General features: G+C 47.3%; 1 protein-coding gene across 4 annotated transcripts in view; it reads left to right on the top strand.

The window, feature by feature from the left end:
* Positions 1-15,645, top strand: part of LOC133378951 (ectopic P granules protein 5 homolog) — a 74,211-nt gene extending 58,566 nt beyond the window's left edge. For all 4 annotated transcript variants that reach the window (XM_061613589.1, XM_061613582.1, XM_061613573.1 and 1 more), the window contains exons 38-44: positions 2,031-2,240; positions 2,376-2,520; positions 2,979-3,221; positions 3,868-4,087; positions 8,848-9,063; positions 11,318-11,432; positions 13,017-15,645. In XM_061613589.1, the coding sequence (XP_061469573.1) occupies positions 2,031-2,240; positions 2,376-2,520; positions 2,979-3,221; positions 3,868-4,087; positions 8,848-9,063; positions 11,318-11,432; positions 13,017-13,199 (1,332 nt within the window). In that variant the 3' untranslated portion in view covers positions 13,200-15,645. The remainder of the gene's footprint in view (positions 1-2,030; positions 2,241-2,375; positions 2,521-2,978; positions 3,222-3,867; positions 4,088-8,847; positions 9,064-11,317; positions 11,433-13,016) is intronic.
* The last annotated feature ends 910 nt before the right edge of the window (positions 15,646-16,555 follow it).

The raw sequence follows: 16,555 nt of genomic DNA, 5'->3' as shown, positions 1-16,555 counted from the left end.
CTTGTTCTTTCAGGGGGAGTGTAACCCCATCCAGAACAGGGTAAATATCCACCATCTGAGCAGGGAAGGCGTTCACCAGCAGTGTCTCAGTCTTGTCTGGATTGAGTCTCAGTTTATTAGCTCTCATCCAGTCCATTATCGCGGTCAGGCAATGGTTCAGCACATCAACAGAGGAAGATGAAAAGGAGAAATAGAGCTGCGTGTCATCAGCATATTGATGGCAACGCACTCCAAAACTCCTGATGAGCTTCTTTGTTCCGTCCTAACCAGGACCTGGTTTTTCTGGGGGTGTCCCCCTGCAAGCCCTCCTCTCAGCCAGAAGCGTCTTCGTATACCTTGGATGCCCTGTGGGACCTTGCTTTCTGTGTAGGTATGGCTGCACGGTTCAGGTGGGCTGTTCTTCTCCTTTGAGGGTCCCAGGAAGGGGATCCCGGTCTCCACCCAGCAATTGCTTTACTGGATGTCATTGACTGAGGACTGCTGCTACGATCTGGCTAAACTCCTAGTTCCCCATGCACACTCCACAAGAATCGAGTAAGAACAACCTCCCCCCCACACACACTTCAAGTTCTAGCCCTGCCTAGCCGTGAGGCCCAGAGACCCCTGCACACGGCACAAGCTTGTTAGATATAAGAATTTAGCTTCTAATTCATGAAGGGAGGAGCCATAGTTCATAGGCAGAGCCCAAGTTTTGCACACAGAAGGTCCCAGGACTCGCCCCCAGCAATTCCATTGAAAAGGTTCAGGTTGTGGGTATGATGGGAAAGGCATCTGCCTGAGAGACACTGCCAGTCAGAGTAGGCAACACTGAGCTAGTTGGGACAAAGAGTCTGACCTGGTACAAGGCGGCTTCCTGTATCCTGTTTGGCACCCATGAGTTAGCAAGTCAGGTTCAAAGTTCTTGCATTAATTTACAAGGCCCTTTACAACTTGGGTCTGGGATACTTTAAGGACTGCCTGATCTCTTACATATCCTACCCGACCATTGAGATCTTTCAGGGATTCCCTGTCGGTGGTCCCCCATGGCTCAGGTGTGCGGCTTGTCACTACTAGAAGCGGCGCATTCAGTGTTGTGGGCCCAAGCCTGTGGAACTCCCTCTCGATGGGGAATAGATAGGCACCCTCCTTGCTGAATTTAAGGTGCGTGAGAGAGAGCCTATCTTACTCCAACAGGTATTTTAAGACAGTGTTTGGTTTTACAATGGCTTTTTATTGCTTTCTTCTCTGTATGGGTTATTTTTATGTGTACTCCTTAGGAATGCTAATGATTAAGCTGTATATAAATGCCTTAAAATAAAAGAGAATCATAGAGTTGGAAGGGGCCTATAAGGCCATCAAGTCCAACCCCCTGCTCAATGCAGAAGTCCAAATTAAAGCAAACCTCCAGTGCTGGAGAGCCCACCACATCCCTAGGTCATTGGTTCCATTGTTGCACTGCTCTAACAGTTAGGAAGTTTTTCCTGATGCTTAGTTGAAATCTGGCTTCCTGCAACTTGAACCCGCTATTCCGTGTCCTGCACTCAATTGAGAAGAGATCCTGGCCCTCCTCTGTGTGGCAACCTTTCACGTACTTCCTATCGTATCTCCCCTCAGTCTTCTGTTCTCAAGGCTAAACATGCCTGGTTCTTTCAGTCTCTCTTCATAGGGCTTTGTTTCCGGTCCCCTGATCATCCTCGTTGCCCTCCTCTGAACTCGTTCCAATTTGTCTGCATCCTTCTTAAAGTGTGGTGTCCAGAACTGGACGCAGTACTCAAGATGAGGCCTAACCAGTGCCAAATAGAGAGGAACTAGGACTACTTGTGATTTGTAAACTATACTTCTGTTATTGCAGCCTAAAATAGCATTATCCATTTTTGCAGCCATATCACCCCGTTGGCTCATATTCAGCTTGTGACCAACAACAATCCCAAGATCCTTCTCGTGTGTAGTATTGCTGAGCCAAGTATCCTCCATCTTATAAATAATAAAGTCAGTGTGTGTGGCTTCAGTTGATTGAACCGTGCATGATATTTTCATTTTTCAAATTTCAGGAGTCACCGCTGCTCAGCCTCCTTGGCCAGACCAGCTCCCTCCCTTGGCAGCACGTCAGCATTTTGTCCTATCAGAGCATCCTTGGTTACTTCAACAGCCACTATCCTCCCTCCATCATCCTGGCCAAGGAGCCCGTGGCAGAGCTGATCATGAAGCTCCTAAAGATATCTGCAGGCTTTGGGACCTCTTCAGATAGCCATGCACATCTCGTAAGTAGGTCCCTGCTTAGGCGCCCTCTTGCGGGAGGGAACCATTCACCTCCGTGCTTTCTGCGTTAACCACAGAGTCCTTTCTGGGGACATCAGGGACCGACGAGCAACTTCTTCCTCCTTGACTTTTCCTAGGATGCAACCCCCAAGTGCAGAGTCTACATTCACCAGGTCGTCCATTTTCTCAGCATCCTGGAGCAAAATGGGAAAATAACCCTGTCGGCTCTGGAACAGGAGATGTCGAAGCTGCTAGACGATATTGCCCTCTTTAATCCTCCAGGTTGGCTCTTAAGATGTGTTTGCGTGTGTGTAGCTGATGAGTCGGACAAAAGTGTTCAAGTGATTTATTAAATTTTTCTCTTTTTTGTGGCCTTGTTCTGGATGGAAGCGTGTTTGTTTCCTACCAGGTGGAAGGGCGGGATATAAATCTAATGACAATAAATAAAAGGCTCTTGCATGCTGGAATGTATCCTGTTGCCAAATCTATTGCCCTGCTAACTTTGCTCCTGCCTCTGCCTGTCACTGGCACGTGGCCCCCAAAGGTTGGTTCAGATGTTGATGAGACTGAGCTAAAAATGCAAAGAAATAAAAAACAGGATCCATTTCTCAGTGCTGGGGATCAGTGGAGCTGTCATTCGCTGCCCAGGGCTTTCATGCAGGAAAATCTGCCTTCCTCTTCCTGTAATTAATTTCAAATCTTTGGCGTGCTTTTCTATTGTTTGCTTGTTGCTTTCTCAGACACAGACATGCAGGCTCGCCACTTGGCCTTGAGTAGCCTCTTCACTGAAGCCCTGATGATGATGAATAATGCCAGCTTTTCTACAGCGGAGTCTCTCCGGGTCAGTTTACGAGGCTGGATTGACGCCGCAGTGCATGGCTTGGGGGTGATGCCTCTATTAACAGCCGCATGTCAGAGTCTTGCATCAGTCCGACACATGGCAGAGACCACGGAAGCTTGTGTCACTGCCTATTTTAACGAAGGTGAGAGAATTTCCACCACTGCTATTGACTGTCCTTTCAGTTGGTCCATTTTGGACTCAAAGTGGTCTTTTCCCATAGGCACGCTATATTTTTTGTGGTTGGTTGGTTAGTTAGTCTGTGCACAGATTTCAGCATCCAAAGAATCTAAGGATTTAAACCAGAAATCCAAGCTTCTGGTTCTTAAGTTACTGGAGGTAAGCTTTCAAAATTTGCAAGCAGGTCAAGAGGGTTTTGAGCAAAACTTTCACTGGCCAGGGGATGAATTCTCAGTGCTTTGCCAAATTACTTGCCTCTTCTCCACGGCTAGCAGTATCGGACTAAATTATGTACAAACACATATGCACTTTTTCTTGTATAGTTTTCTTGCACTAAACAAAATGGAACCATTTTAAAGATACCATTTATCCAGAGTTCCGATTTGAACCTTTCAGGGTGCCGTTTGGCCCCATTTATACTCTCCCTGTAGTATTTTGTGATCCTTTCACCTTATTAGGCTCTGTGTCAGAAATTGTTGATTTTTGCTTCAGATTTCAAGGAGCATTCGTCAAGCATCTCAGAGCTCTGGCTTTTCTGAGCCCTCAAACCTGTTTAACCTAACGGCGCTTCCTCTCCTTCTCTCTCTTCCAAAATCCCATTTTGTATGAAGACTCTCTGCTGAGCCAGGATATGGGCTGGGGGCCAATCATGGCCTCCTTGCAGGTCCCAGAACTCACAGCCGAAGACTTTTTGCAGGAGTGCCTTTCCTTGGGAGGCTACCTCACGCTTTACGTCTACGCGCTGCAGCGGATCAATGCCGAGCAGACTCTGGCCAATGAAATGAGAGTGCTGCTAATGCTCAGCAAGTGGCTGGATCAGGTCTATCCCAGGTACTGGGGTCTCATGGTTGGGAGGGAGGGAGGGAAGACTGTCGATGGCTAATAGCCATGATGGCTTTGCTCTGTCTCCATTGCTGGAGGCAGTGTGCTTCTGAAGGCTAGTTGATGGGAATTGCAGTTGGGGAGAGTGCTATTGCACTCAGGTCTTGCTTGTAGGCTTCCTGTAGGCACCTGGTTGGCCACTGTGAGAACAGGATGCTGGACTAGATGGGCCACTGGCCTTATCCAGCAAGTTCTTCTGATGTTCTAGAGAGGGATGCAGCAGGATTTCTGATCCTGGCCACAGATTCCTGGGCTCTGTTTTGGCCTTCCAAAATACTTCCTGACAATCAGATTTTTCTTCTCCCCATTTCTGTTGCATCCGTCCAATCTCTTCTTAAAAGAGGGACTGTAAAGATCTGCAGAAATGAAGTGAGGGGGCGCCTTACTTGGTCTATATGGCTTCTAAGTAAATACAAGCCACTAAGTGAATGCAAGCCATGTTTGGGGAGGGTCGTAGCTCAGCGGTAGAGCATCTGCTTTGCATGCAAAAGGTCATAGGTTCAACCTTCCACATTTCCAGGTACATCTGGCAAAGACTCCCTGTTTGAAATCCCGGAGAGCAATTTCCAGTTGATAAATAATACTGAGTTAGATGGATCAAGGGTCTGAATTGGTATACGGCAGCTTTCTGTTGTTTAAATTGGAACCGTGAGGACTGGAACCTTACTTTCATTTTTAGGGAAAGGATCATCGCTCAGTGGCCACGCATCTGTTTTGCATTTGGAATGCCCCAGGTCCAATCCCTGGCATTTCCAGGTGTGGTGCTAGGAGAGACCTCAGTCCGAAACCCTGGGGAGCTGCTGCCAGTCAGTGCCCACAATAATGAGCTAAATGGACCCATGGCCTGACTTGAAGTAGGGCAGCTTCTTCCTGTGTTCCAGCTTTAGGCTGAAGAGAGGGTCCAGAGGGATTGAGAAAGCAATAATAAGACAAAGAGGCCTGCAGATGCAGACCAAAGGCCTACCCCGCCTAGCATCCTGCTATCCACATTGATCGACTAGATGCCGATGGGAAGCCCACAAACGAGATGCAATAGCCTCTGCTGCTGCTGCTGCTGCTCCCTTGCAGCTGGTCGTTCAGCTGTATGCTGCCCCTGACCTTGGAGGAAGCCTCCAACCATTGATAGATGACTCTTCCTCTAAAGAGAGGGGGACTGTCGGAGTACATTGAGGGAGGCATAGAGTTTTTCCTAATGGAAAAGGCTGTGGAGCTTCTTGCAGAATCTGACTGCTGTAAAACATAGATCAGACTTTGCATCACAAGGCTGCCCTGGACTGATTCAATAGATTTGGGTTTCGGGGAAGGGCTGTAGCTCACCTGTAGAGCCTTAAGGCTGTGGAACTCCCTTCCGAGTGAGGTGCGATCAGCCCCTTCCTTGCTGTCTTTCCGGCGACAAGTAAAGACTGTTTTATTTCAACGGGCATTTGGGATAGAGAACGACCAGCATTAAGCGTCATAGGATTGGTGACTACATTTTATGATCTTACTATTTTAAATTGTCCGCTGTTTTTAACCTATATTTTATGGTTTTAATTTTTCTCATAGTTTAATTCTATTTTAATTGTATACTTTTGTATGTTTTAATGGTGTTGTTTTTTAGTTGTAAGCCGCTCTGAGTCCCATAGGAAAAAGGGCGGGGTAGAAATAAAGTTTATTATTATTGTTATTATTTTATTATTTAAGGCCTCTCCGCAATTCCTCTCTGTCTTTCGATCCTCTGCAAGCACCCACCTTCTCCTTCTAGTAGTAGCTCCTCGAGGACTGCTTTTGATGCAGCTCAGGATTGGGCACCTACTTTGCATGCAGAAGGTCCCGGATTCAGTCCCTGGTGTCTCCAGGCAGGACTGGGAAAGATTCTTGCAGGGGCCTTGGAGAGCTGCTACCAATCCGTGTAGGCCAGCCTTCCCCAACCCGGTTTTGCACTCCTGCCAGCCCTAGCCAGTGCGGCCAATGGTCAGAGAAGATGGGAGTTGCCATCCTAAAGTTCGGGTTGCGGAAGGCTGCTGTTGTAGACAACATCTATAACATTCCTCCTGTGGCCCCCATCCCAGGCCAGACAAAGGCAGGCAGCCTCTGAAACCTGCCTGCAATGCTCTGCCATGCGGCCAGCTGCACATGAGGGAGGCAATCATGTGCTGATGTTTCACCTTGGAAATTGTGGCTTTGGCTGAGACGGGCTATTTTTGGAAGCCTTTTTCATCATAACCAGCAGGGGAACTTGTTCCTCGTGGCACAGAGCTCTGCAGTTTCCACTGAAAGGAGGCTGGTGGAAAATTGCAGGGCAGGAATCTCAAAGCTTAATAACGTTTCAAGTGCTTGTCGCTGGATTAGAGAGTGATGGACTACAGAAACCTTCTCAGGACAGCGTTAAAGAGTCTGTTCGCACTCTCCTTGCTGCGAGAGGGGCTGCTTGAAATGCCGCCTCTGTGCAGCCAACCATTTGTGGAAACGTCTCCCCATCTGCTCCTGAAAGCATTTTCACTGTGCCCTCCAACCCTCCCGGGCAAAAGCCCTAGATCAGTGACGGAGCATCTGCTTTGCAACCAGAAGGTCCCAGGTTCAATCCCCAATGGCATGTCCCGGTAGGTCTAGGAGAGAGCCCTGCCTGGAACCCTGGAGAGCCACTGCCAATCTGACTCGGTGTAAGGCAGCTTCCTGTTATTTAGATCAGAACCATGAGGACTGGAACCTTACTTTACCTTTAGGGAAAGGAGCGTAGCTCAGTGGTGGAGCATCCATTTTGCACGCAGAAGGTCCCAGGCTCAGTCTTTGGCACCTCCAGGTGTCGGGCTGGGAGACACCATGGTCTGAAACCCTGGAGAGAGACTGCCAGTCAGTGTAGACAAAACTGGACTAGATGGGCCAGTGATCTTATATTGGTATAGGGCACCTTGCTGTGTTCTAGTTGGCAGCTGAGAGGTTGTCATGATCCCCGTGGAAAACCATAAAACAGCCTTTGCCAACCTGTTGCCCTCTGGATGTTTTGCATTACAATTCCCATCGGCCTCAGGCAGGACAGGAGGCCTCTGGAGAGCAGCAGGTAGGTGATGGCTGTCATAGAGCCTCCTGACACCCAGCTCCCTTTTTTAATTATTATTCATGCTTCCCTTTAGTCAACTGCTCCAGCTTGCATTTGGCAACGGCCCTTTCCTGTCCCTCTGTAAACTTCCCGTTAGCAGACTGTGCCTTGGTTCTCAATGGGAAAGTAAAACAAGGTCTGGGCCGAACCATAGCAGGCAGCAGGTAGGGGAGCACAAGCCTGAATGCTTCTCTGTAACTGATAAATGGAAAAAATCCCCAGCCCGTAGAAAAAACACACGTCAGGGAAGAACTCTTGGCTAGAATTTCTGATGTGCTAGTTTTCTACGTGGAGGGATGATGGTGATGATTATATGGAAGAGCATTCAGTCACATCAGTCCACACCTGTAGCCTGAAGTGGCACAGCCAGATGCAGGTTTATCGCCACAGTCCAAGGTTCTTCTCGTGTCTGCCATGAAGAACCTATTATGTGTATCTCACAGGCTGATTTTTTTTTTTTTTGGCTCTGCTGATTTTTGGCCCTGAAAGCCATGTGCTGGCTTTCAGGACTTCTTCTCCCATTGCCTGCTTCTCTTCCTGGATGTCCAGTTTCTCCTTCTGGTAGGCCCCTATCCTGATAGGGGAACATGAAATTCCTCCAGCGCAAGACAGGTGCAGGCATAGACTCATGCCAAAGTGTGGTGAGGGATTAGTCTGTGGAGGATTAGGGCATGTGAGGAGGGTCAAATCTTTCCAGAATGCTTGGGGAGGTTGTTCAAAACTACAGTTAACAGAGGCCCTGCTGGAATGTATAATGCAGGTCAGGAAAGGTACCAACAAGGCCAGGAGAATGCCAGCATGGCTAACCAGGAAAATCAAGGAAGCTCTTAGAGGCTTCCTTTAGAAACTGGAAGTCTCGTCCAAATGAGGAGAATGAAAAGGAGCACTTACCTTGGCAAAGACAATAAGGGACAGGAAAAAAGAATTCAGTGAGCATATTCCTAACAGCATTTAAGACCAGTAATAATAATAAAAAATCTTGTGGGCTTCCCATAGGCATCTGGTTGGCCACTGTGATGCTGGACTAGATGGGCCTTTGCCCTGATACAGCGGGGCTTATCTTACGTGTGGTATAGTCAGAGCTTGAAAAAGTTACTTTTTTTGAACTACAACTCCCATCAGCCCCAGCCAGCATGGCCGCTGGATTGGGCTGATGGGAGTTGTAGTTCAAAAAAGTAACTTTTCCATGCTCTGGGTATAGTGATTAGAATGATGGACCAGGGCCTGGGAGACAAGGGTTCAAATCCCCACTAAACTCTGAAGCTCATTGGCCTTGGGCCTGTCAGTCTACCCTACCTCACAGGGTTGTTGTGAGCAAAAAATGGAGAGGGGGGAGGACCAGGTATGCTATCTTGATTCCCATGGAGGAAATGTGGGATCTAAATGCAATGATGATGATGATGTGGGTTGCTCTGCTTCGGGGATGGTGGTGGAGGAAAGAACCTTCCAAGTTTTGGTAACTTCCAAGTTTTGTCTGCTAGTGTCTTGATGAGATTTTTGCATATGCTGCTCATAAACGGGGTGACAGCTAACGGGGAGTGACGTAGGAGAGATGGTCAGTTTCTAATTCTCTCTGGCTTTGTGCATGTCTTTTTTTCTTCCCCCAATTCCTCGTGCTCCCCCACCAAAGCTCCACGAAGGATGAAGCCAAGCTGTTCCTTTGGTGGCACAAGGTTCTGCAGCTCTGCCTCCTCCAAACGGAGCAGGACGATGCCATCCTGATGGAGTCGGTCATCCGGATACTGATGTCTCTGCAAGGCAGGCAGAACCTGCTGGCTGAAGAACGGCTCACGTCTGGAATACTCGGCATCCTCGGGCTGGGCAGGAAATCTCCTTTATCAAACAGGTGAATTTTTTTTAGGAAAGGGGCGCTCCAAAAAAACAACAACCAAGCACAACAAAAAAAGTGGCTTCTCTAAGACAAAGGAGACCTGTGAAGTTTCCTGTCCATTTTCAGGATACTCCGTTCCTATTCCCACCCACCCCCAACAGTCAGCATTCCATGGTCATTGGGCATGCTCAGTCCTCATTGGGTTGTTTTGGGGCCTTTTTCCTCCCAAGGGTTCCCCACCCTCCAATATTGTTTTGTACCTCCAAGCCTCAATGGTGGCTGGCGCCCATTTGGACTGGCAAGGCGGAAGGCAGGGAGCCCAACAGTAGGTGGAGCCAAAGCCAATGATTGGTGGAACCAGAGCCAATGACAGGCAGAGTCAACTCAGTCTGAGTTCTACAAGGGCAACACAGACTGAGGAGGCGGCGGGATGGCCACACCCGCCCCCTGGAGCAGCTGTACATAAGACAGGCAGGTGGGGGTCGGTTGAGGGCAGACTGTGATTGATGGAGCAGTGGCCCATTTGCCCAGATGGACCAGCCTCACTGTCAGGCCTGCTGATAAGTCCCACTTAGACATGAACAGGGCTGTTTTGGCCACATCAGAACCTGCGCTTGAAGAATTGACACTGCTGTTTGCAAGTGGAAGTGGAGGGCTTCAGTTCGGGATTCAAGGCACGGCACTCTGCTCCCACTCCCCCATCTTGTGGGGTGCGTATGTGCCCCTTTCTTCCTCCTCCCCACCTCCTTTGGGGCAAGTATTCAAATCGACATTTATTGTATAATGTATTTTTTTGACAATTTACATACTGCATAATTACAATCCTTTCTAAGTGGTGTACAGTGATAATAATTTGAAAAATCAGTTAAAACTGCAAATTCAGAATTTTGTTGAAATGCCTGCTGGAATTTTAAAAAGTCTCTAGTAATTGCCTGAAATTCTACCGGGACCTCAACTGGCAGTTCCATAAAATCGCACAGCTCCTGGTGGGTATCAGCCTTGCATCTGAGCCATGGGGGACCATTAACAGGGACTTCCCCAAAGACCTTGGTGATCAGGTAGAGATATAAGGGATCAGGCGGTCCTTGAGGTGCCCTGGACCCAAGTTGTTAACATTCTGTGCCCTCTGAGCATGTTTAGCCCTCCATTGGACTGTTTTTTATGGTTGGGACAGGGAGAGGTCCTCTGCAAATCTTGGCATTCTCTCAGGTGTGCTGATGCCTTCCTTTTTTGCGTTGATGGTGCTGTTTTGACAACATAAGGACTGGTGTTCAGAAAACTGGATTCCCTGTTAGTATATCTAATGATGGGACTTCAGGCTCAGAGAGCAGCCAGCAGTCATGTTGTGCAAGTACACCTCAGATGATGGATGTTCCTCTGAAAAGGTCTATTGTCCCATCCATGGTGTTCTCCTGCCCTTCCTCTGCTGGGCTCAGGGAAGCATGCAGGATTATCTGCGCCCCCCACCCTGGCCTACCCCACATTTATGTTATCCTCACAATAACCCTGACAGGTAGGCTAGATTAAGAGAGAGTGGCTTGTAGGACGGGTATCTGGGGAACTCCATGATTGTGTCTTCTTGGTGATCACTCGTGACAGAGTAAGATTGTCTTCCAAAATATAGTCTTTAACGATGGATCCGTCTGAATCTGTGTCCACCACCGATGTACCAGACCGTGACTAGGGGCTTCTGAATTTCACAGTCCTGCCCCCGTTGCCATTTGCCAATTGCCATGGGACTTTTGTTATGGAAGACGCCTGTGCGTGAATTTGTTTTATGTGGGGAGATCGGTGCAGCATGATCAGCACACAATCTTGACAGAAAAAGGCTTTGATCCAATGGCATGGATACCACGACGATTGGAAGTCCTTTATCTGCTGCAGCCTTCATCCGCCTTCACAGCCGTTGTAACATACACATTGTTATCCTCCGCCTGTTCTGCCGTTGAGGACATTCTTGGATGGTTCTTTGTCTGGTTCCTCTCCCTTGACCTTACTGCCATGGGTGACCCTGCTGGGAGCACATGACTCCCGACGGCATCGCTCACAGGGTTCATTGGAACATGCAAGCCCAGTCACCACTACAAGGTGACGATCCAGCATGGCATGGAGACGTAATGCAGTGCAACAAGAAAGTTGGACCGGCATTGTGTATTTTAGCTAAAATTTGTGAGGAAAGTGCATTGTGTGTGTATATTGCATGTGTGTTTCTCCTTGATGGAGAAAGCTGCTTAATGCCAACTCTTCCCTCTTCGTGTTCTTGCTGAAGGTTCCATGTGGCTGCCCGGAGCATGTCAGCTTTCCTGTCGGTACAGATTCCTGTGGAGAATCAGATGCGGCTGAAGCCTGGCGTGAAACTGCACCTCTCTGCCAAAGCTCAGCAGGTAGATTTGGTTACCTGACGTTCTCGCCAGTCAGTCTGTGTTCCTCTTCTGTGTGGGCTTTTCCCTCATGGCTTTTACGCAACGATTGGTAAGGCCTGGAGACCTGAAACGGCAGCAGGGGAAGATGGGACAGCAGATGTGGCCTCTGCTTCCAGCAGATCTGGGAAGGGACCGTAGCTGTGCAGTAGATCCACGTGCTCTGTATGCGGAAGAAGGTCCCAGGTCCAGTCCCCAGCATCTCCACTTCAGGAGAATTCAGGTAGCAGATTATGGGAACGACGCCAAAGAGAGGCTGCCGGTCAGAGTAGACAAGACTGGCCTAGGGATGGATTTAGTAGTCTGACCTGGTGTTTTTTAGTTAATCTTTAATTTCTTTCAGATATTTCTAAGCCACTTGTCAAGACTATAACCTTCCCAAGGCAGTTTACCTTGACAACAAATGTACCAATTTCATTTAAAAACAAGCCTATAAGTAAAATCACAATAAAACAGTTGGTTTTAAATCAATAAAATTCCATCAAAATTAGCAAAACCTCCCAGGAACAACCTGTTCAATGAAGCCTTCCAATATTTTGTCTGTATTTTTGTATAAAGCAGCTCCTGTCCATGCTTAATCCTGATTGAGTCTGGATTAAAGTCAATCCAGTTCAGATCCAATTAGGTCAAGAATGGGGAACCATAGTCCTGAATGTGGCCCCTGAGGCCTCTCTAGCTGGCCCTTGGGGCTCTCCCTGGTCTACACCCCTTTATCGGGCCACACCCCTCAATGACCCTCCTCAAGTACTTTTGCCTGGCTGGAATGTGACCTTAAACGGTGGTGATTCCTCTTTATCTGGACCGTGGGATGCTCCTCCAGGTTTATTTCTGAATCCATTCACATACTAAACTGGATGCAAAGGTAGTGCTGCTTTCTCCTTGATATGCTGGCTTTCTAAGTGAAGGGGTGTGGCATTTTCCCCCTTTCATGGAGGAGCATTCTGTGGCATGGCTTCCCCACCTGCTGTCCAGAGTGGTTCACCCCAGCCACTGATCCCTTCTGTCCATGAGAACAAGGTCATAAGTGGAGTTTAACCCATGAACCTATCCTGAACTTACCAGGCCACCCTTCTCCAACCTGGTGCTTTCCAGAGGTTTTGGACAATGGCACCCATCAGCCTCAGCCAGCACACCTTGCTGTATTAGGGCATCCAGAGGGGGTGGGTGTCACTGTTTATTTAATTCTACGTTACTTACTTGCTAAATTTCTATCCCATGTCTTCAATTCCAGGACAGCAGACGAATACGAAAAGATAAAATACAATATTAAGCGACAATTATAAGACATAGAAAAATAATCAGGAATAAAATAGACAGCAGTAGGCAGCTCATCATCAGTTGTTCAGAAGTTAGAAAATCTCACTGTTTCAGCCCACCCCGTCAGTCTGCAATATGGGAACAACTGGGAATATATTCTGTTCTTGTAGAGGTTGTCAAGGTTTCTGAGAGCGCTTTGGATTCTCAAAAGTGCTGAGTGCTTGTAGCAAGAATGTTCAGAACGTGAGTGGTATCCCTTTGCTAATAAATGGCCCGTTCCCATCTTTCTAGGCACTGAGTGCTCTTGATTCCATGACTTCAAACAAACAATACACGGAATACCAGGAGCAGATCTCCCAAGCCTCCCAGTTCATCAGGGACCCCCGCCGTTGCCTTCGTGATGGGCCGAACCTTCTGGCTATCCTCGTCAACACTTTGTACCCAGAAGTGCATTATTTGGATGCCATACGATAGCGACAGGTGAGGGCAGGGGGCCTGGCCCTGCCTTGTGTTACGGTCACAGATTCTCTTCAGTTTACGGTCGGCAATGATGTTGCACGAGTGACTGTCATCCACAGGGTTCCACTTTGTCTAAGTGGTGGAAGAGAGAGAGAGAAGGGCAGACATTAGATAGTCTGGTTTGAAAACCAGCTTGGGGTTTTTCATAGCGCTACTTTAAAATCTGCACAGACCTCTTGGGTTTCTGCCAAGCCACAACACCTCTCTGGCTTTTTTGGAACCTAGTCGTAACAGCATGATTCAGGGTTTAGTGGAGCTCCCATTTAGCTTTCCATGGGACTCATGGAGACCTTTACACTGGGATTGTTCTTTAAGTCTGTCAGGGGTACTTGAGGAGGGTTGATGATCCACCGTTCTGGAAATAATGCAGCCTGTCCTTGGGTGCTTCCCCTCCCCCCCTCACTTTTTCAACTTAATTTTGTTTTTTTTGCCTCTTCCCCCCCCCCCCCCTTTTTGTTTGACTCTGAAATATTTGGGCCAGTCCGGACTCACTGGCCGTATCTAGTCAGAATTTTGGACAGTCTTTTTATCTCCTCAATTCACCTCCATCTACTCATCCTGGATGTTTGTGATGTGTTTTCAGAATGGATCCTAATGAGCTAAACCACCTGCATCTTTGGCCCACCTGTGTTAGCAGAAGCTGGATTCATTTATTTAAGGATGTGTGGGAGGTGGGAGAGCTGTCCTAAGTCACAGTACTTAACTTCCTTATCATGTGTGCGGAATAAGTTACTTGTTTTATTACCAGGCGGTAAAATGAACGAAGAACAAAGGTGGGCTTTTTCCTTAGATCTCAGCAGCATAGAGAAGACAGCAATTTATTAATTACAGGATTATTCTTCAAAGAGTTTAATTAGGAACATTGCAGGTTTTTTATATTTGTACCATTGGGACCATGTATGCTGGCAGGTTATCACAAGATGCACAGGATTCTTCTCACCTGGAGCAGAGCTCTGTACAGTTCAGAAGCTGGCTATCCTATCCTTGAAATACATCATTTGAATCATTTGGGTTCTTTCTGTCAATATTATAAAGTATGTTGTTTTCTCTTCCCTCATTTCCCCCCCTAAACTGAGGTCCCTAATCTGCAGTCGTATATGAGGTAAGCTTTACAGCAATCAATTGGACCCTTCTAGTTGTTATGATAAGGGCACTAATTCTGTGGAAGAAGCAGCAGTAATGTGGCCTTTCCTGTATGTCCGTCTTGTGAGGCTCAGTTTGACACTCCAGAATGATCGATCCAAATCTTGCAATATAAGGAATACAACTATTATTGTGACATCTGTTTTTGTCTGTGTGTATATGTTGTGGCTCTCAAGCTGTATTTCCTGGCTTACTGATTTGTTCAGTTATTCTTGCCTTATTTGAGTAATTTCGATAAGACTTGCTCTCTTTTGAGGGAAAAATTAATTGAAAAGACCATTAATCGCCTCCACACACCCTAGAGGCAATCCACTATGCCAAGGATAGCCAATATGGTGCCATCCAGAAGTTGTTGGACCTCCCACTGGCACCAGCCAGCATGGCTAGCAGTCAGGGATGATGGGAGTTGTCATCCAGCAACATTTCGGAGGCTGCAGATTTCCCAGCCCTGTACTAAGTGCAACTGCTGAAGGTGCAAATGGGCTTAGCGCAAGTATTTTAAGCTACATTGAAATGAACAGAGATGGTGACCCTTTGGCAGGTCTCTTGATCATTTCTTGGCGGCGTTTGATTCACTTGAATAGATCCTGGCAAACTCTTTGGGCACGTTCTGTGCATCGCTTGGGAATTTCCCCCTGGTTTAAAGATACTTTTCTTTTCTGAACTCATCAGTAAAATGAGAGTGCATTTCAGCTTGAAAATGTGATTGCGTTTTCAGACTTATAGCTCCACTTAGCAGGTGAGCTTTTTTGCCTGACTTTTTTCCAGCTCTTCAGCATCTTGCACTGGCCAAAAATGTTGTAGCGTCAGTGATTGCCTTCAATTAATCACTTCAGAGACTGCAAATCCCACAATAGTTCCCTTTCTTGCATTGCCAAAGTATGCAAATAAGGTCTTTGCGGCAGAACTCTCATTGTGGAATAAGCTTCCAGATAGATGCATCAGGATCGCCCTTTGGTGCGCTGGTAAAAAAAATGTTGGTGGGTGGGGCACTTCAAGTGTTGAGGAGCGTTCTACAGACCTCACAACTGGGGGGAATTGCTTTTTTTTAGAGAGATTGGAAGACGTCTTCTGAGATGTTTCTTTTTCTCACCTCAGTGTTAAAAAAATGTGAAAAAGCAGAAAAGATTATGTGTGCATCTGGCATGATAGTCCTAATACAGGCACTATTGTTTTGGCTGTGGTTTTTACAGAATGTGTGTTTATAATGGTTTGTGTCTGCAAGGACCATGTGAAATAAATAATGAGAAACACTGAACTATAGCTTGAGACTCTTATTGAGAATAGGCTGTTTTGTCATTTGGGATACCAGCAATGAGTTGGGGGTCGGTGGGTGGGCAGGCAGAATGCTGTTGACTTCAATGCAGGGCTGATTCAAAGCTTGAAGGGGGGGGGCATTGGCAAAGTATTCAGTTTTATTACATTTATATTTCACCTTTCTCCCAGCAAGAAAGTCAAGACAGTTGCCCATCCAGGCACTGACCAACCCTACATCTGATTAGCTTCAGCAAGGTGGTGACTGCAGACCCTGGGACTGTTTGGACGGCCCCCTCCTCTGCTGGATTCAAGCCAGTCTGCAAAGAAAAACACTTCCCCTGACATCGGGATTGACTTGACTGGTGGGAGGCCATACAAGTACAACTCAATGTCGTTCTCGCTGTTGATCAGTAATGTTGTGGCAAATTCAGAAGTCCAGGGTCCCCTCATGATGGTCACAGCCACGCCCCCTTTTTTGCTGTGAGTTGAGAATGAGATCCTTGTTAATGCCTTCTCCCACAACAACAGATGTCCTTAGGAGCCAATAAGCATGAAAGGGGAGGGTGTTAGCTACTGTGAAGAGTCTTCTCAGTGGCCGACTCACCTTTCACTTTGATTGGCTCCAATCTGCAGGAAAGGACAAGGAAGTATGTTAGACGACTCTTCTCAGTGGCTAACACACTCCCCTTTCTTGCTTGTAGGACGCTGGAGACCCTGCTCCCAAAAAAGTGAGGGGTCTAAGACCCCCCCCCCGAGACCCCAGACGACTACACCACTGCTGTTGATATTATTTATTGGACTTGCTAGTTGCTTGTTGCCCATAAAAGGTCTCCAAGTGGCTTACAATGTATATGAAAGCATTAGCAAAAATACGTTCTTAACTAAACACATTTACACAAAAACACATACAA

Source organism: Rhineura floridana, chromosome 1, assembly GCF_030035675.1.
Source record: "Rhineura floridana isolate rRhiFlo1 chromosome 1, rRhiFlo1.hap2, whole genome shotgun sequence".
NCBI classification, from domain to species: domain Eukaryota; kingdom Metazoa; phylum Chordata; class Lepidosauria; order Squamata; family Rhineuridae; genus Rhineura; species Rhineura floridana.
The sequence above is the reverse complement of the archived record's forward strand: the minus strand, read 5'-3'. Positions and strand labels throughout refer to the sequence as shown.